A 23581-nucleotide genomic window follows, 5' to 3' on the forward strand; every position below is an offset into this window, starting at 1 on the left:
TCCACAGGAGCCATTCATCCCACCTCGCCCTATCGCTGGGGTGTGCGGGTTGTCTCTCGTGTCTCGCTTCATTTTCGTTTCTGCGCGAAAAACCGCCGCTGCTTTTCTGTACCGTTCCGTTAGCTCCCGTGTCCGCCGCCAGGGGGACCTAGTTACCTTTTTCGCACGGTCGGTATCGTTTTGTGCGCGCCGGTGGTGCGCCTCCTCCTCCCCCCTCCACCGCATCTGTGCTGCGCTTTGTCGGTGGTTCCTGGTACGTTTGCACGGCGAGCGCGAGTCTCCTTTCGACGTGTCTCTTTTGTCCCTCAGCCCCTTTCCACTCCTGCCTCTCACCTCTGTCACTGTCCTTTTTGTCTCACACGCGACGCAGTGTTTAGTGCCGTCGTTCTCGGTTTCGCCGTTCGTGTGCGCCTGGCGCGATAATCTCCTTAGCTTTGTCTCTTTTCTGTATTTTTGTGGTGCGCAGGCTGCGCGCGGCGGCTCAAACCCGTCCCTTTGCTTCACGCCGTGTTTGTTTGTTTTTTTTTTTTACCCGGATTCGCGCTCTTTGCCGTGCTGCCGGATATCTTGTCGTTCCCGCAGGCGGAGGACGTATCCCTAGTGTCGGTTCCTCGCGAAAGGAGGAATAGAACGCGAACAAGAGAAATATTACGAGAGTGATAAGGGACATCTCGGTCAACAAAAGGCTCGTCAAGCTTTTTTTTTTTTTTCGTTCTGCGTGTGATAACGGACCACAGTCGGGCAAGCAACCACGTTACGTCCGCAAGCCAGCTGGTTGTCTCGTTTTCGAGTCCGGTGCTGCTAATTAAGTAAACGACTTTCGTAAATAACAGAGTTCAACCTACTTTTCCGGGGAAGAAAAATTGTCTATGAGAGTGTTTGTTGAAACAGTGCTGCCCCGCCGCGGTGGTCTAGTGGCTAAGGTACTCGGCCGGCTGCTGACCCCCAGGTCGCGGGATCAAATTCCGGCTGCGGCGGCTGCATTTCCGATGGAGGCGGAAATGTTGTAGGCCCGTGTGCTCAGATTTGGGTGCACGTTAAAGAACCCCAGGTGGTCTAAATTTCCGGAGCCCTCCACTACGGCGTCTCTCATAATCATATAGTGGTTTTGGGACGTTAAACCCCACTTATCTATCTATCTTGAAACAATGCTGCTAATTTGATTGATTCTTGTACGAGCATAATGAGCCAACTGGATTGTCAGGTCGTCGAACAAACAATTTTGCCGTTCCGCGCTATATTTCGGTGAGGTGGTGAGGGGGGGGGGGGTGGCAAGGGGAGTTTAGGCCCGAATTTGCAAACCAACCGTTATCCTTGTCTCATGTGTTCCTCGAGTTTACAACTCTACAGTCGTTTTAAGGGCATAGAAAGGGTAACTGGGTAAAAAAAAAAAACTGATTGGTTTGTGAATACCAGTTTACATTGTTTATCAGACGTACTAAAGACAAAAATGGGATAAAGAAAACGCGAGATAATGCTGAGGTCTATTTGTGAATAACTGCCTTAGTCGTCATGCCAGCAGGAAAATTGGCAAGATTGAAGAAAATCGGCGAATAAAAAGAGCAGCGTGCGTACGTGTACAGTCGTTGTACAGATCTCGAATTAGAACGGGTAATTCATTATCATATTGCCGCCGTATAAATGAGAAAAAAAAGCGCTTCTTCCTCTCCACAACCTCCTCCTCTCCTTGGAGCTGTTTTCGAAGCAGCCGAACTGTCCGCCCGCGCGTCAATCGATGAATGCGTAATGGTTTATGTGGGCGTCCGATGGTGCGCGCGGCGTTGGTGTAATTTTTTTTTTCCATGCAAGTCGACTAACTCATTCATCTCGTCGAGGTATTATGGCGCCAGTAGAACGATAGTTATAGCGCGAGAACAAAACGACGACACAGAGACAAGAAGGACACGAAAGTCGTTTTGTTCTCGCGCTATAACTATCGTCATGCCATACCAACTAGCCCAAGCTGCCAGTAGAACGTTTTGAGGGTCACGTGTGTGTGCGCGGTAAGTAGCTATTGGTGTTCGCCCGTTATGACGTCATTGGTTAAAAAAAACAAAAAAAAAACCGACGCTATCACTAGTCGAAAATTGGCGCACTGGAAAGCAGGCAGTAGTAGTGAACCAGGAAGCAGGTCACGCTATTACTTTCTCATCCCTTGTTTAACACTTGCGGGAGCGTTGGCACAATTTTGGGGAGGGGCACGCACGAACGTTGAGCCCCACCCCTGAAAAATATTCTGGCTGTGTCCCTGTTGGTTGCTACTGGCTAATGTTCGCAGCGTCAGTCATCTCCCGTCATTGAAGTTTGGCTGATGCCATCGTTCGCTAACTATCGGATATAGTTCACTATGCTGTATCGGCGGGCGTACTACAGGTATTGTTGAAGAGAGGGATACGATTGGTGTGGCTTGAACCTCTCGTCCCAATTTCTTTTTATTATTTTTTGCATTTTTACACGTGTATACATACCATGGTGATATATACACACGCGCCCGCACAAACGCACGCAAAAAAAATGCATGCGGTATGGTTCAACCTCCTCGCCCACGTAGAAGAAATAACTGGCTACGCCACTTGATACGTAATGGTCTGTCCGCTTTTCTGCGCGGTGCTGCCAACGAGGCACCTTAGTGGCTGGACAATGCCAGTGGCACCGTTATATCTCAAAATATTGCTGGAAAGTACGGGTAAGGGAAAAGTTCGAAAGCGGTGCAGCCGGCCCGGGAAGAGAGTCGGGCCCAGCGTTCGCTGGCGTTTTCCCCTTTGCTGTGGTGCGCCGTCGCGCTATAACGCCGCCGGGCTGGCTCGGTGCATTGTGTGACCCGGCGGTGCATTGTGCGGGCGGCGGCGCCGTATTTAATCCCTTCGGAGGTTCGCCGTTCGTCGATGCAGTCCGTGCCTCTCCTTCCCCGGCGGCGTGGTGCGATCTCTCCGAACTGCCTGCCGCTCTTCCCTCGTCTCGCCCAAATACGTGCAGCGCGCGCGTCAAGCGCTTAGGCCTAGCCAGTGTCCGTGCCCACGATTTTTTTTTTTTTGGGGGGGGGGGGGGTATAGTTTATGAGTACATCGGCTAACTTTCGATGTGAAGGCGTGTGGATACAGTTGTTACCATGTTATAACTACGTTCTAATCAAGTGACCACATTCCGCAGACTTCAAAGTGGATTTGGGAGGGGGGGGGGTGGCTGCGAAATGATGGAAGGAAGATAGTGTATGCAAGAACTCTGGCAGAACATCTTCGCCAAAGGAGTTACGCAAGTCCCTCTACCGAGTACAGCGGATGCGAGGAAAACCGATGACGTTAGAGGGAGATAGTGGAGCGAAGGAGGTTGGAACCTGGTGTGGGAGAGAGCAAAGTTTAGTAATAGAAGGAGTATGGTATAACTGTCAGTTCAAGCGCACGGATAAACAGAAAGGAAGAGAGGACAAGCGCTATTCGTGCGCTTGTTTATTCGTGTGCTTGAACTGACAGTTATACCATGCATATCGAAGAACTAGCCCAACTTTCGATTCTGTTGCAGTAGGAGAAGTGCTGAGTCAAGGACTCGGGGAGGAGGAGGGGGCCGAGCGTTGAGAGAGAGAACAGCGCTCGGTGAAGTGGAGAGGAGGAAGGAAATAAGCAGATGGAGTAAGTGTAGAGCAGGCGAATGGTAATTGGATATTACGCAATAAAATTTCAAGGCGGGATTGAAACTCGGGTACCCACAGTCGAAGGGGAGCAACCACTCGGCTATCCAAGAATTTTAACTGGATATATATATATATATATATATATATATATATATATATATATATATATATATATATATATATATATATATATATATATATATATATATATATATATTTATTTATTTATTTATTTCAAAGTACCTTACAGGCCCCATGAGGGGCATTGAGTAAGGGGGGCTATACATATATACAAATAAACTGGAAAAAAATGTACAAGACAGACGATTGAGCAAGGGGGGAATACATATAGACACCTCAAAATGAAAAAAAAAGTACAAAAGAAACAATTGAGTAAGGGGCGCAATACTTATATACATCTCAAACTAAAACAAATACAAAAGAAACAATTGGAAAATAATAAGTCAAACAAAAAGCACCAACATGTACAAAAGTTCAGCATGTACAAAAGATACACGCATAGTAACCGTGGGCGAAACACTGTATTTCCTGCGCATGCAGCGGCCACAAGGCAGAATCCTCGCGCACATGAATGTGACAATCACAAAAATGAACCAATACGGACCAATGAATTATGATACGGCATCTACTTGCTGAGGCATGTGAAGTGGCTATATATATATATATATATATATATATATATATATATATATAAGCACCATACGATTGCGGACAAGATTGATTTTGATTGACATGTGGGGTTTAACGTCCCAAAATCACCATAGGATTATGAGAGACGCCGTATAGTGGAGGGCTCCGGAAATTTCGACCACCTGGGGTTCTTTGACGTGTGCCGAAATTGGAGCACACGGGCATACAGCATTTTCGCCTCCGCCGAAAATGCAGCCGCCACAGGCGGTATTCGATCCCGCGACCTGCGGGTTAGCAGCCGAGTACCTTAGCCACCAGACCACTGCGGCGGGGCAACTGCGGACAAGAAAACGAGGAAAAGAAGATAGCGATGAGAAAGAAAGTGATAGAAAGAAAGAGATTGAACGAAAAAAGAAAGAAAGCTTAGCAATGGCTAAGGGCTGTAGTGGCCGAGCTAGCTGACCTCAACTGCGAGCTCGTTTTCGGCCGAAAGTGGACAAGAACACCGTCCCGCCGGTGCAGCGGGACCCTTGACGCAAAACCTGGACACGACCTGCCTGAATTAGGACGTCTGGTGACCTTTCTTACAACCGTGTCGTGTTTGTAGCGTGTAACGTAACAACTACTACTTATATTTGGCCATGGTTAGCACGAGCAATGGCTTCAAAGGAAGGAAGAAATCGGCAGCATCAGTGGCGTAAATCTAAAAGAAATCAGAGGGAAGAACACACATCCTGCATGGCGGCCATGTTTTTATAAACATGTTTTATGTTTGATTATGCAAAATTTTGAAGTATGCCCTGAAATGACGAATATTATGAGCGTTGGCCTCGGCGCCAGGCCAGCTAGGGAGCTTATAACCTAAAAGCAATGAGCACTCAATGGTCGAAACGTACGGTGATGAAGTTAGCTTCGAAGTGTGGGCTCTTTTGTGTTGTATAGCATAGTGTGCCGTGCCTAACTAGTGTGATGCTTTAAAGCGACACCAAACAGAAACAATGGCTTGGTTTAGATTGGATAAACTGCCATCTGAGAACTCTTACGTCACGCGTCTCACTATCATGAGTTAATTATTTGCGGTGCAAGTTAAGGTTGAAGTTTCAATTTTATATTTTGCGCCGAAATCTCGCGCGCGACACCAACATTTTCAAGATGTATTTTTTTTTCGTGTATACTTTGGTGATATTGGGTCGATGAAATCTTTTCGCATTCTATAGGTCTATGGCGCCCATAGATGACGGGGTATTTCAATTTTATCTACTAGAGGCTGCGTAGGGCTCGATAGACGCCTTCGTAATCGATGACGTCATGGTGTTTGGTGTGGGAATATCAAGGATGGCGTCTCCAGCCGCATTTGCTTTTCGCGCGTTCACTCGCTTGCCAAGTGTCGCGTTGCGGTAAGAGTGGTGTTTTCAGGGTTTGTTTAATTGCAGTTTACTAACACCCCAAAAGTCGTTTTTTTTTTTCTTTTCAGTGTTCTTTTTCAGCTAGATTTCCAGGGGGCACACTTGCAAAGGGTGCCCCTCCCGAGCCCCAGACCACCAGAGGTGTTGGGACCCCCCTACCCCCCTTCTTACCCAATAATTCCATTGGGTAGCACTTTTGAAGTCAAAGATTCGCTTCCTACTTGGTAGTATATTGAGTCATAAAATTGGGTACCACAAGGCTTCATGTAAGTCATAACCAACCGCATTGTGAGGGACACGCATATCAAGAGTATACCGTGATGATGCGTTCTCATTTCGTTGCATTGTGCCTTCTCCCCGACAAGTGGCCGTGGTGTGGTCTAGTTGGTAGGCCATGACGACTGTTAAAGCGCTATTGCTGAGAACGACGACAAAGGGACAAGAAGGCGGCGCGAGCGTCTTGCCTTCCCCTTTGTCGCCGTTTCTCAGCTCGCGCCCGAACAATCGTCATTCCCCCGAAAGTTTGTTCTGCACCTCGCTCGGCGTTGCACTTCTGGCGGGATATGGGCCCACCTTTGACGCTGATGACATTACATATGATGTGTGATTCCGACGTGATTTCTCAAAATTCGGGACTTTGTAAAGTTTTTAGTGACGTGAATAGGTCACGTGGGTCTTTCTGTCACTTTTCGTCTTTTAAAGTGCCTCTTAACAAGACACCTTGTGGTAATAATAATAATAATAATAATAATAATAATAATAATAATACCATTGGTTCAACGTCCCAGCACCGCGATACGATTGCGATGGGCGCCGTATAGGGGAGAACTCAGGAAATGTAGACCATATGTGGTGCTCTTTACCTTGAATTGACATCGTGCCGTTCGCTATAGTCTCTAGCATATTCCGCCTCCATCGAAATGCGACAACCGCGTCCGGAATCGAACCCGCGACCTTAGGGTCGACAGCCGAGCAGCGTATATCCACTGCTCGCACCTCGGTGGTCTAACGGAGACACCGAAGGCTTACGTCTCTCTCTGAAAGACGTGCTTCGTGACACCGGCACAACACCCTTTTCGGTTTTAGAACAGCTGGAATGCCCCCCCCCCCCCCAAAAAAAAAGAATATTGTAGCAAAGTCGACAGCTGCAGCTTGTTGGTACGGTTTCACATTATATTTTAAGCAGCGCAAAATGACAGGACAAGAAGTGGACACTACTATACGAACGCTCGTATAGTGTCCACACTTCTTGTCCCGTCTTTTGGGCTGCTTTAAGTTGACATAAAATATTCATCGACTGATTCTATAAATTTCCGCTAGGTTTGCTATAGGAAGGCGCCGTGTTTCATTAATCCACCACCGGGTGGTGCCTTCGTGCCAACAAACGGCTCGGTAAAGCTGCTCGGGGGGTGCAGGGCGTCTGATGCACGCACGCCACGGATCTCGTCGGTCGCCTGGACCCGACACGTTTGCGTGCTTCTTCACCTCCTCCCCGAACCCCGGCTTAAGACTAATGACGCAGTGCGTATGCCACGCGGCTGCCTTTGAACGAATCACAGAGGAGGAGGAAGGGGATCGGAAGGGGAAGGTGGGGTGGGAAGGGAACGCAGATCGAACGCCCTGCGGGCCGCAGACAGGCCGGCTAGCCCTATAGCCTGCTCGTCGCGTCGTCTCCCCTGTGGAAAAGTCGGAGAGGTTTGCGTTGTACGCTGTGAACTATTTGTGTGCTTTAGGGGCGAAGCGCCTTAATTAGGGCCGAGGCTTCTCCGTCCGCTGGCTGTGACGGGGAGATGCGTTCATCTGAGACGCAAAGGTTTAACAATAGACTAATGTCAGTCGTAATTGCGGCGAAACAATATAAAGCACCTACGAGCACAAACCCTTTATGCTAGTCGGTGACTTCAACGCGTAAATTAAGGACCTTAGGACCTTGTTTTGTCGTCGACTGTCTCGCTCAATATGCCTACATTTTAGGGGGCAACACTCGGGTGACGTATATATACGGTATAGTCGAAACATTAGCGAGACTAAAACCCCACTTGCTTCGCCCACTTCTCGTGATTCACTTCGTAAAGATGTCCTTTCTTTCTTTATATTTTTTAGTCCTGAGTTGACGCGTATGTGGTTCTGTTTGTGGAGGGAAGATGTGTAAATTTAAGGGTTCGTTTCCTTTGTTAGGCACTGTATTAACAAGAGCTAACAGGCGCTGATGCCAAGGAAAGTATGTTGTTAAGAGTAAACGTAATGTAAATGTAAAGAAGTGTACGACGCAGCGACGATGGCGGTAGTGGATGTACAGTGCCAATTTTTATGAAAGGGAACACGGGAGCGCGTGGCCTGCGTGCTCAGGCTGCTGCTGGCAGCGCGTTCAAGCGGGAGCGAGAGCAACCACTGTCTCTTTTCGCGTCATCTTGCGGCGAGCAAAAGAACCATTCGTTGCTCATGTGGAACAAGATATCGTTTGTACGCGGAATGTTAGCGAGCCTTGCAGTCACAGCGCACCAGTGACGCAGTACGTTGTATTTCGCGGGCACGTATTATGCCATACTACTACTACTACTACTACTAATAATAATAATAATAATAATAATAATAATAATAATAATAATAATAATGTGAGGTTTTACGTCCCAAAACCGAGCTATGATTATGAGAGACTTCGTAAACACCATATGATGTTCTTCAACAGTCACGGACATTACCCGGGCCTCTACCATATCACCTCCATCGAAATGCGACCGGAATCGAACCCGCGACCCTCGATTGGCAGCCGAGCACCTTAGCCACTGTTCCACCGAAATGGACGGAATGTATTAGATTTGAGAAAACTCACTAACACTTAAAGGATAGAAAGTGAGAAGTCTTAATTCATTTAAGCTCGTTGAAAAATAGTGTGACCTGCCCCATGCAAGAGTGCGCAAGAACAAAACGACGACACAGAGACAAGAAGGACGCGAAGAACACAACTTTGTCGTCGTTTTGTTCTCGCGCTATAACTATCGTCATGCCATACCAACTAGCCCAAGTTGCCACACTTCTAAGAGTGGGCAAGCTACATTTGGTCGAGGTGTCGCATGGAATGCCTCGGCATATTTTAAAACCGTCTGGCTAGAGTTAGCTTGAGCACCTCGTGTAGCATGGGCGTAGGCAGATGGGAGGTGACACCTTTCTGAAATTGCCATTTTTTCGATCTTATGCCACGCGAAAAAAAAAAAATCAGGGAAGGTTGGGGGGGGGGGGCAGCTTTTGGCTACGCCACTGTCGCGTAGTGGTGCTTTGCTTGTAATAAAAAGGCTTCGTTGTGAGAATGGCCATGTGGTGGGCGAGTTGGCTTTACATTCAATGGACACTTTTAGTTGGGCGTACGTAACGAGCCCACGTACTCAGCACGGCAACGAGAGAGAACTGCGCATGTGCAGTACGTAACGCATCGAATACAGAGATGCGCGCTTACGCCCGAAAAAGAAAACAAAAACGCGGCGCGCCTAAACGTGACGAGGCGAAGCGTACGCGGTGTGACGCTCTCGCGATATCTCTGTTGATATAGGAACCAGATAGCAAAGCGGCAGCGACGGCGTCGAACGCAGAGAGCAACAAAGCCGGCCCAAACCGAGTATACTTTACTTTGAGGGACGATGTTGCGCTGCTACAGCTTGAGGGCGCTAAAAAAATTGCCCGCAGCTTCCCTCGGGGAACACTGAGGAGGATGCGGAGCATATAATTGGTTAACGGGGTGTTAAAGTGCGACTTACTTGGGTCGATGGCTAAATTGGTTAACGTGGTTGTGAAATGGGGTGTTAAATTGCGACTTACTTGGGTCGATGGCTAAATTGGTTAACGTGGTTGTAGGAGGGGGTGTTAAATGAGTGAACACGTACACACGTATGCGAAAGGGCGGCGCTGGTCGAAGGGACGTCGATCATTGTGTTTGTGGATTCGTTGGAATTCATTTCACCGCGACCTTGGACGTCGACGCGCCGTACAAACCAACCGACGAGCGGCAACTGAGCGAGCGAGCGCCGACCTTGAGTATATATACAGCTCGACGGCGCATGCACTGTCAGCTGTTGAATGTTCTCGAAGCGCGACGCCACATGCGCGTCCACTGGAGAACAGCGTTCGTGTTCGCCATTCTTTCCGTTTCCTCGGTCCTGTATTTTCGCTCTACAGTGCTTCGCGCTGCTCGTCTTACTTGCTCTGACGTCACTGAGACGGTCATATTGGTGCGCCGCATGACACACGCAAGCTTTCTGTCGTCACATGTGATTGTTGTATCGGTTGCAAGTTCTCCCGCCATCGACGACGGACAGAGGCCAGTAACGTTCTGGCCGCGTCGTTATCAATATTGAAGCAGGTCGAGCGCCGCGCGATGTGACCGTGCGGTTTTGTGCCGCCTTTACGTCATCAAGGTCGCCATGTTATGGTACGTTGTAATGATGCTACCATGACGTCACGTGCGAAGCGCTAAAGTCCGTCTGTGTCCTTTTGCCGTGTTTGTTTCGTATTAATTTATGACAACCATCACGTTTCCTTTTACCTTTGTAATATAAGCGACGGTCCGATCCCCCTCCGCCGCCCTACCCGATGTGGGCCACACGGTAATTATTATGATAGTGAATTAAGAGGAGCGAAAGACGTTTTACTTCTGCCGCTACTGCCCGCACGGTGGCGTTAGTCGAATGTCGCCTTCTCTCCATCTCTGCTTCGTTCCTTTTTTATTCCTCTATGTCGTACTCGTGTCGCATACTTCCTCTTCTTTGTTCTTTATTCCCGCAGGCCGGTGCTAACAAAGGAGCTCGCGTGCTCTGCCCGCGAGCTGCGAGTGCAACAAAAAAGAAACTCATCGATTCGCGTCATCGGAGAACACAGGGCACGCGCTCCTCGGCTCTCTCAAAGAATACACCGACACGTCCTCTCTCCTTTCCCTCACTATGCGCTCTTCTTTCACCTTCCCTTCTCCGGATACAGTGCCTTCTACGAGTGCGTTGTCATACGAGAAATGGATGGATGGATATATGGTGCGTGTTGCAAAGCAGCGGGCTCCGCTCGCGTGCGTCTCGCTCCGGCACCGCCCAATCCCTCTTTCCCCAGCCACCTTCCCCCTTTCCCCCTATTCTGTTCCCTATTTGTTGTATTCCGTTATCTTCATCTCTCCTCAGATTTTTGCTTGTCTAAGGGATTCCCCCCCCCTCCTTTGTTTTCCGCCTTTTCCCTAGCGGGCTATACATAAGCATTATCAACAGAAAGAGGGAACACCTCCTCTCCATTGACGTCACAGCCTCGGCAGTGCCTTTGTGTGTGGGGGGAGGGTGGGGGGGTCTCGTATAATAAAGTAACATTAATATGAAACAATGAATCGGGTTACATTGACAAATCGTACTCTCGAGGCACTGATGTCGTTAATTTTACAATTATAGACATGCTCGTTCTTAAAGGGCCACTAAACCACCCGGACGGAGGTCGAAATTTAAATGTGTAGTTGCAGTTGCGCTAAGGTTGCGCACCACTTGCGGTAATATGAATATTCCTTGTTGCCACTGTTTTCGTTTTTCGCAATATTTTAACACTTTGGAATTCCTTCCCGAGGTACGCGCTAGAACGGTCCCCTGAAGTATGCATTATCGCTCACGTCGCATGGCCTCGGTTCCGGATTTCCAAGCTTTCTCGTGAACCGACAAATCGCGTAATAATATTTCGCACAGACTCCGGAACGAAATATTATATGACGTTTTGGGTTGCGTTATTTTGCGCTGGCCGAGAATACTGTTTTCGGTTCCGCTCCGGTATACACTGGTTTTGAGGGCGCATCTCACGTAGCAGTGCGCAATAATCGTTGTGTAGTGGGTGTTGAGAAGGTGTAGCGTTCGGTATTGTTTGGCCGTCTACCGAGCTTGCTCGAGCGAAGAAACTTACGACCGTACGTGGCACCCGCACGCGCCCATATATAAAACGCTGGTCAGTTTATATGCGTGCGCGGACAACCTTGGCCGCTGGCTTTCTGCCCAGCGACGGCGTGTTCATCTGATATTAGGTGGCCTTGTTTCTCAACGGCCGGTTTTCGTGTGGCGAGTATGTACTGCGCATTGCCAGCCTAAAGGTTCGTGTCCTGTCTTCGCATTAGCATATGCTTTCCTTTGTTACGCAATATATGTCACGCCGCTCTAATAGTAACGCGTTTCTTCTTTTTTTTTTCAGTCAGAATCGTTTGGAAACGTGTAAGCTCGTCTTCGTACACGTGACTAATGCACTGGTTTAAACGACGTTCCAGGCTTCTTCGATGTCGTAACGCATGCTAATGGTTCAGTAACGTTTGGTTGAATGTCCTACGCCGCTGTACGCCATGGCGCATTGGTTTTCACATTCGGGAGGCTGCGTTTTCTTGCCAATTTCTAAAGTGCATCGTAGCCGACACCTGTCTAATGTAGTGTTGGCTGCTCTCGCAGATGGCGCCAGCGTTGAAAACGAAAAAATCATAGCATCGTCGTAACTTTCAAAGTAAAGGCGCGCCTGCGGCGACGACGATCGAAAAAGCGAGGGGCGCGCGCGCCTGCCTGTCAATCATCCCTGAATGCGCGCTTGTTATTTGTGTATACATACGTCCGAGAAGAGAAAACGAAGGCACGCAATGGCGCGGCCTTTCCCTCTTCGCAAAAGCATTCGTCGCCGTTGTCGTAAGCTGCGCGCCCTCTGTCGCTTTGCCGAAAGGGAAGCCAGCAGGAGCGAGAGGCCTAGCGATGTGTAGGGTAGGCGTGCGCGCACAACGTACACACAGGGCAAGCAGCCGCTCGAGAACGCAAGCCTCCCTGCAGCGCGTTTTTTCTGGGAGGAGGAGGCGTGCGTGGAGCTCTCTGTCCCGCGCCGGCTATTTATCTATCTATCGGTCGGGGCCGAGCTCGGAGCGAAGCCCGAGTGAAGTATGGAGGGATGAAAGAGACGAAGAGGGGGGGGGGAAGAAGCGTTGCGATGGATGGGGGAAGGAAAAAGCGCGGGAAAGTAAAAACGACGGGTGTCTCGGTCCGGCGCCTCCCGCTCCTTCCCCCCCCCCCCCCCCCCCCCGCCATTCGTCCGTCCGCTTGGCTTTCCGGTCGCAAGGCATTTGCGTGTCCTGTCGGCTAGCTCGCTCGGACGCGTGGCTTCTCTCGCTCTTGCCATGGGTTTCGCTCCTGCGGCGGCGGCGGACACAGAAGCGGCGACGCCGGCACACGGGGTGCTCCACGAAACTGCGGCGGCAGCAGCGCTGCTTTCAGAGAGCCGAGCCGAGTTGTAGTGTGTGTGTGCGCGTGTGTGTGTGTGCAGCGAACGGCACGACTTTGGATTTCTCGGCCATGTTGGCGTGGTACGGTAAGTGTGCTGCTAAGACGTTGCCTTTTATTTGTTCCGTTTTCACTTACGATCCTTCGTTCGCCGAAATCAAGGCGAGCAGCAGCTGGTTGTCGTCTGCTCGCTCCCGATCCGCCATGTAAACAAACACGGGATGTCGAGCGGCCGCCTCCGCCACCGATTGTGTGTGAGCAGGCCCCCGCTTACTTGCGTTACCTGCGAGGTTTCAGTTTGCCGTGTTGGCGAAAAGATCCGCTTGCTCTTACGTATCGCAATCTGATTTCGATACGCGCAAGACTTCTCATCGGGGTGTCTGCAAGTCCGCTGCTCATTTCGTCGTCTGCTAGCTGCGCAACGCGTAGTAAGCGGTACTTTTCATGTTTACCCTGCGTTATCGCGAAAAAGAAACGGGGTCTCCGCCGTCTGCTCGGTTTAGGCTTAGCAACCTAGTCTGCGATGGGCTGGGCTGCGGCGTTGCTGCATTCGTTGCTTCGGGCGGCACCCCTTTTTATTTTCTTTTTCGGGCCGTAACGAAGCCGCTTGCACTGCTTAGTGTCTGCAGTGCGCGATGCCGAGAAAAGGAGGTGCTTCCCGCTGCGATGTGCGTTCGTCTGTTCGCGAGGACTGTGACCGGAAGGGAATGGTGGTACGTGGGTGAAAGAAGGGGGGGGGGGGGATATGTTCTCGTACTACGGACTCTACGGCTCAGATCGATTGGAAACTGGAGGAGAAAGAGGTCGCGTGAGCTGTTTGGGCGGGCGGTGGGTGGCAGTGGAGCGAGTGCGGGGGGGAGGAGAAGAGAGAATGCTTGCTTGCCCGCGTTTCGTCGAGCCGCGCTGTCAGCCCAGGGAAACCCAGTTTCCTTGGAAACGGCGGCTTGCCGGCACCCGAGCGAGCCCGAGGCTTTTACCCCGGTACACAGCCAGCGGCGCGGGCTTCCTTTGGCAGTCGTCGACGCGTCTTCCCGGGCACGCACACACACACACACTGGTGCGTGCGTGTGCGCGTGGAGATTTAATTAGTACCCTTTCCCACACTCTCGCTTCGCGACCCCTTTCCCGGGACTGCATCCCTGCGGGGGCCCGTCGTACTGTTGAGAAAAGGACGCGCCTGTTCGAGAGATAAGCAGGCCAGAGACGCTGCACGGAATCGCATTGTAGCTCCCCTTCACCCCCTAAATCCTACCCCTTTGTCACTAGGTCGTTTTTGGAGAACGCTCTTTGAGAAGCGAGTGTACTGGTAGTTTCCTGTAGGTGGGCGTTCTCCCCTCCCTCCAACGACGACAGGATGCGGTGGGGTGGCTTATGATGGTATGGGCCGCCTACGCGCAGCAGTACGTGGTCAACGAGGAGGAAAGGGGGAATTGGCGATGACCAATTGTTCCGGGATGCATGGGACGAGTACTACGCGCGAAGTGTAATCGATTTTGAGAATTGGAAGTTGGGGGGGAGGGCGACGACGTTCGCGTTTTTATCCCTATCGCATTGCTCTCTAGTGCTCTCCTCCGCCCTCGTTTTTTCACCCTCACTTTCTGACTCGAGTTGGTCCTAATTTGGTGGCTCGTTGGGTTTAAAAATAGAGGAGAGATCAAAAACGTGATACGTTATACCTTTTTTTATTGTTAGTGAGATGGAAGCAGGGAACACAAGTGACCCACAAGAAAATGCATGTCGGGGACCAGAAATCATCAGTAGCATGCAAAACCTGCTCCTTCCTGGTTAAAGAAGCCAACTTGCACAACCAATCTAGGCAAATGAAGGAAAGTTGTCGTTGCAGTGCAGGCTGGCAGCTTCTGTTTGATAGAAGGCCGAGTAATGACTTGCGCACTTATTCTGCCAAGTTCAGAGGTGGGCAAATGCATTTCTCTTGCATGGTTTAAAGGGACTGGCAACTGGCCAGAATGTGGGATTACACTTCGGTTAAAATGTGAAGACCATGTGTTTAAGTGACCGATTGAACCATCTTTTTTTTGTGATGTAACATTTATAATTTCAAATTTCATTTAAGAGTTGCAACATATTGGTATTATATGCAGCCTTGGGGGTAGGGCCTTGTAAGCCAAATTGCTCTTTCAATAGCAAAAATAAAATAATAGAACACCATCAGAATTTTTGCTGAGGTATCAAAATGGGGAGGAAACGGAAAAATAAGAGAATACATCACAAAGCATGATATCATTCTAATGATTAGAAAAAGAGGAAGAAAACGAGTTTTATTTCCTGTAGTACACCAAGAGCTATGTACTTGGTTACCTTAAGGTTCCGATACCGCAGAGGCATTCACCGGAATAAAAAAACAGGTATCACAAAGGAGTTAATGATTATTACGACAAAGAAGTTGCTTCAGTGTGAATTTTGTTTTTGCACAAAAGACATTGGGGTAGCTGATTAAAGCAAGACTGTATGAAGTAGTTGCGAGTACGCTGACTATATCTAGTGTAGCAGCGAATCACCCGAAAACGGTTTTTTGATCGGAGGCAGCTTGCTGAGAAAGACGTGAGTGCATGCTCGTGTCTATTTTTGTGTGGACCACCGAGAACACAACGGCAAGGTCACAGTGACAACACTGGGTTGCAGCGGGATGTGGAAACAGGCGCATTGCAAAAGCTATAACCTCGTCAGTCCCAAGAATTCACTAATGAAGAAAAGATTTTGCGAAACTGTGTTGTCTGGTTTCCTCGTCAGTCCCAAGAATTCACTAATGAAGAAAAGATTTTGCAAAACTGTATTGTCTGGCTTCCTAAAAACGAATACAGAAAGATTATGAACTTCAAAAATTTAAGCTTTGTATGAAAATGTTATGGTACTCCTGAGCTTTTGAAGTCTTTGTGATTGTTTGCAACAAAAGTGTCAGACAGAAATGTCTTCCAATATGACCTTCAGGGTGTTTGAAGTTAAAGGAATGTACTGTAGACGTTTTAGTTCACACTACAACTAAAAAAAAGAGCTTTCACTTATTAGGAGGACACAGCCAAGTGCTCGTATAGTATGCAGCCGTTTTGTTCACTTCTTTTCCTAATATGACTGGGCACACGACCCTACTTATCTGGGCTCAGCGAAAGCAACTCATGCTTATTTTGGCAAGACAAATTTGGACACGCAGATATCGAATTGTGGTGATCATAGGCATTTCAGCCGGGGGGGGGGGGGGCAAGGAGGGCACGAGCCCCCCCCCCCCCACTGAGAAAAGTGCGGGGAGGGGGGGGAAGGCGCTGATCCCCCAACTTTCGACAGTGGTCACTCTTGGCTGCATGTTGGGGAAACCAACAAGTAAGGCGGAGTTTTCCGTCCCAACATAAATCACTCAATTGTGTTCTTACAAAAAAATGAAAATGTTACGAAGCAATGTCACGACATACCTCGATTTTGCCAACACTTCTCCTGTGATGATTTTCGTTGTAGGCTCTTTGCAATGCAGGTTGCTTATGCAACGCTTTCGCGTCTTGTGCTGTAGTATTGTAGAGCAGGCAAGCGCTGAACAGGTGCCGTATAATATTACATCACTTGTTCATGCTTTTATTCTGCTTTGGCTTGTCGTTGGAGTTACAGACGGGATCGAGCAAACTTTTTATGGATCAGTCGAAGCATTTCCTGCTTCCGGAAAATAATTTTCTTCAAAAAGAAAATGTTACCGCCGCTGCTCTGTCGAAGCCGTTGTGAGATGAGTGTGACGAATCGTTTTTGAAGTTGTTACGTTTTTTTTTGTACAGAAACGCCATAAATTGTTTCCGGTTTAGTCTCTGATAAACTTGATTGGCCTTGCTTATGGTAACTTCGAGCCATAGTGGCAGCTTGTAAAGTGGCCACGAATAAAGCAGTGGACTCGAGCTCAGTAGGAAGCTCAGCTTCTAAGCTTGCCCCACAACTTGACCCACCAGACCAGGGAGAAGGTCAGAAACCGTGCTTTTTAGCCCTATGGAGACTTAGTTAAGAATCGGGCTAGTTGGTTTTCACTCAACTTCAATTGTCGTTTACAGCTCAAAATACATTTCAGAGAGCTAGAAAGTGCACACGTGCAATGCTGCTTATTTCACTCTATTCCTCTTTCTCTCAGCCAGTATGAGCTAACACAGATGTTACGTGCACCAACTACTAAACACCGTTATGCTGAAAGTGGAAATATTTTATTAAAGTCATAATCTATCTTGCCAGCTGCTATATGTAGTCTCTGCTCATGTGATTGGCAGCTAACCTACTTGAATTACATTTAAAAGGAGATGCTCTCCGACTTCGTGATGTCATGTAACAAGCAGGCGATTTTGTGGCGCACAGAAATTTTTAAATGCTGAAGAACCAGTAGCGAACGATATGCCGTGATAAAAATAGTTTATTTTCTTATTTTTATGTGGTCTTCATGTGGTCGTGCTTAAGTGGTTATTACACGATGGATCACTTTCACTTAATTTGTTGACTCGAGTAACCAGCTGGTGCTGTGTGCATGACAAGAACTGTTTACGCCGATCATATACAGCTAACAAGCGTTTCAAAAGGAAGCAACGATGTATAGTTTATTTGCCCACATTTTGTTCTTTCTAAGAAAAATGAATGTATGAACAAACTTTATTTAAAGTCCAGCAGTTTTCACCGGGCGAGTTGGGGGAAGAGGGGAATAACCCCTGTCCCTTTGTTGTACTTATGGAGATACCTGGGGGCCCGTTATGGAGCTTTAATACAAATACAATGAGTGTAAACAATGCACGACGCCCCTAACAACACTAATTATACATTTAAAAGGACTGCAAAGTTGATAAGTTACAAGTAATATAACGATAGTGATATTAATAATAATAATTGCACACTCCATCAATAGTGTTTGGACTAATAGCAAATATGGCAAATTATGATACACGCATGCCTGAATATATGCAAGACAGTGTAATACTTATTGTGAAAAAATGTCAGCAATAATTCATTGAAAAAACATGGTTGATCCTTTCATCATAGAAATCGGCATATAACACTAAAGTAAAATGCGCCTTTACATGTTTATGGCAGATTGATAAAGGAGGGTTTGCCGAATGTTTGTTTTGGTGTTTTGCAGCTATAGCCCTGTTCAGCGTGAATGTATCCTTGATGACGCTTGGTACATCTCTATCCCTACGACTAACATTCACGATGAATTTATTAAACAAACCATTGTGGTATCTGTAGATGTTAACCGCCAAACCATAATCGGAGAAAGAGGCGTGATAGCAAGATGAGCATAGCATATTGGATGCTTGAATCGGGCTAGGAGGGCCATTCCTCGGCCTGTTTGAGTGAGATTGAACTTCAATGGTATTCAAGAATGTGCGTCGTCTCACCTCTCTGTATGCAAATTCATATCAAAGTGCCAGCGCATCGATGAAGTTCTCCCTCCAAAAGTACACACACACATCATATACATACAGACATACATACATACATACAAACATGCATAAACACATACCGGCTGACGATTAAAGTAGATTCGCCCCTCCACTCACGTAAGAGTTGGTACACCACTGGTGGTGATCTGTAGCCTTTGACACTACAATATCCGATGGGGTACTCTGGGACTGGGGAGGTTGCAAATTTAATAATCAGTCAAAAAATGTGTATCAGCACTATTTTTTTTTCACTTTCTACCTTTCTAGCATCCTTTCCTCACTTGTATGTTAGAGATACCAGTGTAGTTTACACTTAAAAGGCCCGCTTGATTGGTGGTTTACAGCTTAAATGTGCAACAAAGACCTATGTTCTGGCTTTCTGCATGTTGCTGGTCTGCAAGTGTTCACTTGTACATGGCTTTTAGTCAGAAAATTGTAGTGTCACTGAATTCATTGCAATGTGGGTGTTTCTACTACAATCAATAGAAATTATGTATAAGAAAGCCTATTGAGAAGATTGGTAATAGGCACACTCAGTTTTCAACCCTCCAGAGAAGGAAGCGAAAACGAGAAGGGCCGGTAGTAGTGCCATGAAATTGGCGTAGCAGCCCTATTACTTCATGATTTTCTAAGTGTCCACTTTTTATCTTCCCTCCTTGCTAACTACAAGCTAATCAATTGTATTTGTAAAGCTTTAGCACAATATTGCTGTGTAAAGCTTTAGTGCAATATTGCTGTCGAAAATGTGCAAATACCATGCTTGATCACATACCCAAGTGACCACTTCTGTGATCTCATTGCGAAATTTTTTTCAGCTCATTTATTTTCATTATTTTCATTATTTCATTATTTTCAGCTCATTTTATTTTTGTAAAAGCAAATGATGTTTTATAGTAAAATGTCAGAATGCATGTGTTTTAATGTTTCATCTTTAATAATCCTTTAAAATGCATGTTGTATTTTTATGTTGTTCATGGCACTGCAAAACGTGGCATAATTGCACAAGAAATTTGCACAGTTTAGTAAAGATTTCTGTATGTGCAAGTAGTTAAATACGAGCAATATCTCCATACAAAAGTCTTCCATCCTCTTGGCTTTGTACTGGTCGATGTAAAATCTTTCAACTTTTGTAATTGTGTATCGCAATGGTTTGCTTGTGATGGTGGTCCCTATTCGCAGGCCATTCCCCCCTTTTTTATTTTTTTATTCGTAGACTTGATCATTGTGTATTAATGGCCAGCCTTGTAATGGTTTACAATGGTTGTACATGTCTAAATCTTTTACAATGATATCTTTTACAACAGAATGACCCATGTAATAGAGAGTTATTTACATACCAACTGTAAAAGGTAACATAATCGTGCTCTGCCTTTACAATGAGGCGACCTGTATAACGAAGTAGTCTAAATGTCCCAAGTACTGGACATTGAGTTTTATGTTTTCGATTGTAATGCGCCCTCTTGATAAATGCTTCCTTATTATCCCTTTGCAATGTGGTGTGGCCTTTTCTTGAAAACACGGCATTCTTTGGCCTTTCTTTGTGCTATAGTTAAACCCCTTTATAAGAGGCATGCTCTGAGCAGCAATTTATCAGATCTCTCTTCTCCTTTGTAAGCAGGTCACTTTGTATGCATTTTCTTATCAACCCGCATTTCAGTGTAGGCACTCTAGTGTCTTCTATACCCATTTGTCTTTCATATCAGTGTCTCTTATAAAGGGGTTGAACTGTATTGGCGAGCGATAGATGGCAAAGGCTGAGGCAATGGTTAATTAAGCATTCTTGTTGCCCTCAATTTTCCTTACCCCCCCTCTGGTTTAAATACTTTGCTGCACGTGATAGCTTCGATGAAGGCAGTATCCTGATAAACGAGACAGGAACGTGGAACATTTGGCCGGAACTTCAAAATACGTTGCTATGTTTAATGAGAAGTATCAGACAATTATGCTGAGGAAAGTGTAGGGGACATTATTATTAGCAATCGCAATGTAAATGTGAAGAAAGAAAAGTGGTTGAAAAGATAACTTGCCGTGGGCAGGGACCGAACTTCCAACCTTCGAATGACGCGTTCGGTGCTCTGCCAACTGAGCTACCATGGTGGCTATCCCCCTATCCACTTTAGTGGGCATGTTTGTGCATTAAACGTGGAAGTGTCAGTCAGCGCCGCAACAGGCAGCGCTGACTGACACTTTGTTATTGCAATATGAAGGCGTTGCTGACTGATGCTGCTGCTTTTGCAATTTGAAACCAAGCGTATAGGCGAATAGACTACTTTCTGCAGCAGCACTGCCCAAGTCAATGACATGGAGACAGCCACGTTTAAAGTAACTTTATATGGTCCCTACGGGACCAGACGAGCGGATAGGTCTGCCATCTTGCCTTACTAGCAACCACAGCTATGTGGCAAAGTTGCCCTCTGTTTTTGCAGGCAACACGCCTGTCGTGTTGCTTATCAACTTACTTGGCTTGCAACCTTCACACATTGTTTGCAGGGCTTGAAGGCCGCTTTTTTACCCGATTGCCATCAAAGTGCAACGTAAAAGCTGGCTAAATAACATGGCAAAAAAAAGCGACATTCTTGGTCCGCACGTGGTGAAAAGTGCAGAGCTAGCATTATCAACTTCTTTTGTCTTGTGACATTCACATTTGACACATTTGTAAAAATTTTTGACCGACTAACAAGCGGAAACATTCAGTATTCACATTATGCTGATGAAATGCGACATTCATTTACCTTGAAGGTACATAAAATCACCTGATTAACTGCGGTGAATATAATGCAACGAAGAATTATGCCTGGGGCTTTTGAAATGCCGAAGAGCACAACGACGCACTCTTTGCACAATTTGCGTTGTGTGATGCATGGTTGTTACTTCACTATTCTAAAACGATTTATCACATGTGTTAACGCAAATCGATACCCGATATGTAACCTACATAAGGTCAGTTTAGAGCGCAACTTGAAGTTTCAGCGTAGCTTTGTGGTACAGTACTGTAATGCCACGCAAAAGACTCAAGTTCGACTCCCAAGTAAGACAAGTATGTTTTTTACGTAGGTTTTTCGTTTTGTTTGCATGCGATAGTGGTCACGGACCCTGTTCGTGGCGGTGTGCACATAGAGGTGATCCGAAGTCACCACACGCATCTATGAACCGTGTTCAGAAAAGGCGCGAAGACCGGCCGGATTTTCTTTGAACTTGACTGGGGATCATTCGCGCGAATGCAGCAGCGGAGTCGAAAAACATAAAATTGGTTTGAGCATCAGCTTCTCCACAATGCATGGTTGTTAGCGGCGGCGTTGGAAAACAGTTGTGCTACTCTGGTCCCATAGTGGTCATATACAGTTGCTCTGGCCACGGTCTGCCGTTAGCACCATATATTTTTGATTAAACGTACCGGCTGTCGAAAAGTGTCAGCGCCATATATTTTTGATTAAACGTACCGGCTGTCGAAAAGTGTCGACTACTGCTTGCTTTAAATTTGGACTTCATAACGTTGGCATTGAATGGTGTAAATGTCTTGCATTTATAGATAGCCTAGCGCGTGTCATAGAAGGGTACACTTGTATTCCATTTGTGATAGAATCTCTTGATAGACTTTGCACTCCATAGACTGCCTTTATGAAGAAAGCCCTTTTGATAGACCTTTCCTTGTACTCGCAGGACGCGCGGAGACGGGCGGCGTGGACGGCGTAGGGGCCCAGTACGCCAGCTCCCCCCAGGTTCCCTGGAGGGGCATGGCTGATCCAGCTGCCTACCCGGGTGAGCCGTTCTCTCTTTTAATTTCGTCTTAAATTTCTTGGCTGCCTTATCGTGTGTTTGGCATGACCAATCAGTGTTTGGGACCTCGTAAGAAGCTCGACTACAGTCCTGTACCAATCGCCCCGGCTGATTTTGCAGATAGCAAAATGAAATGAATTGCAGGGTTCCTTGTGCATTATTTTTCAAGATGACTCGAAAGGGAATGCCATACTTTCCTTCTTTTTTTTTTGTCAGTTAGATGTCCTCAATATTGTGTCTAACAAAGTAACTGAGCCCTTTGATATGCTCTTGTTTCCTTCTAGCAAAATATGTAGCATTAAAATTTTGCAATGCAGTGAAGTTTACCAAAGGCGATAGCCCGTATTACTGTCACAAAAGTCTTATTAAAAAATGCTCCCCAGATGTGTGGTGGGCTTAAAACTTGTCTGCGTTAAATGTTGCAAAAAATACATGCCCAAAATTTACACAGCTTTATTTTTTTAAATATGAGTCTTTACAAATGATATAGAATTATCACCAAGAACCAGCAGGCCTTTTGCACAACGTGCAGTACTGGCATAGTGAGAGCTGGAAAAGCGACCTTTCCGCAGCCTTTTTTAAACTCTCTGGGGGTAACTGCTTCGAGTACACTTGCATGGCAGCCACTGTGCCATAAGTCATCATAAATATTGCGAAGTGGGGAAGCACCCTATATTTCATTATCCGTCATTCGCCGAAGTGTGGTACCCGCTACACACATGGTAAGGCATTGTGTGCACTCTGTTCATGCTGAGCCAGATGACGATTATAGCTGTGCCTTATGTAATGAGTTTGAGGCATTCAACAACCCACTCTCTTTATGCAATTCACATTGTGTGATGCCTGGTTGGTACATCATTCTTTTAAAACACTCTGTTACACATGTTAACATTGTAGCGAGATACAGCTTCGCTTCGACAGTTCCAAATAAATTTAGAGATCAGCATGGCCACGTCGCGCGCTGTCATGTCGTCGTCTTATTGCTCCCTTGCTACAACGTCATTACTCACCCAACATGAAGCGTGCCTAGGATCAGTTTTCAAAAATTTTGAGCACAAGAGTTTTTCTGTGGTAGCATACTGTGCTGCCACGCAGAGCGCCTGAGTAAGAGTCTCATTTTATCGTGGGTATTTTTTGTTGTTTTTTTTCCCTATTTCGCGCGATAGCAATTACAAACACCAGCAGCGGCAGACGACTCGGTGTGAAAATCGGGCCTTGAACGTTGTGACCTCGCAACAGCTTTCACTGTAAAAGGAACTGCGGGCAGCATTCAGGTTTTAATAAAGTTTCAACGTTCGCTAATAAAATGTCGACGTTCGGTTCCAGTCAAAGAAAAATGGCACCCGACATTCACAGCAATGGGACTTTTCTTCAATCCAACAAGATAACTTGTCAAACTGGTTTACTGTTGCCTTTGCGATTTCCATACTTCCCATACTTTTTGACTAGGGA

General features: G+C 46.9%; 1 protein-coding gene across 2 annotated transcripts in view; it reads left to right on the forward strand.

Annotated features, from left to right (window-relative positions):
* Window positions 1-12756: 12756 nt before the first annotated feature.
* LOC119180345 (uncharacterized) overlaps window positions 12757-23581 on the forward strand; it is a 34860-nt gene continuing 24035 nt past the window's right edge. Inside the window, exons 1-2 of one of the 2 annotated variants that reach the window (XM_037431528.2) lie at window positions 12757-13026; window positions 22013-22111. In XM_037431528.2, the coding sequence (XP_037287425.2) occupies window positions 13011-13026; window positions 22013-22111 (115 nt within the window). In that variant the 5' untranslated portion in view covers window positions 12757-13010. The remainder of the gene's footprint in view (window positions 13027-22012; window positions 22112-23581) is intronic. The other variant, XM_037431530.2, reaches the window with a different exon arrangement.

Source organism: Rhipicephalus microplus, chromosome 7 (assembly GCF_043290135.1).
Source record: "Rhipicephalus microplus isolate Deutch F79 chromosome 7, USDA_Rmic, whole genome shotgun sequence".
NCBI lineage: Eukaryota > Metazoa > Arthropoda > Arachnida > Ixodida > Ixodidae > Rhipicephalus > Rhipicephalus microplus.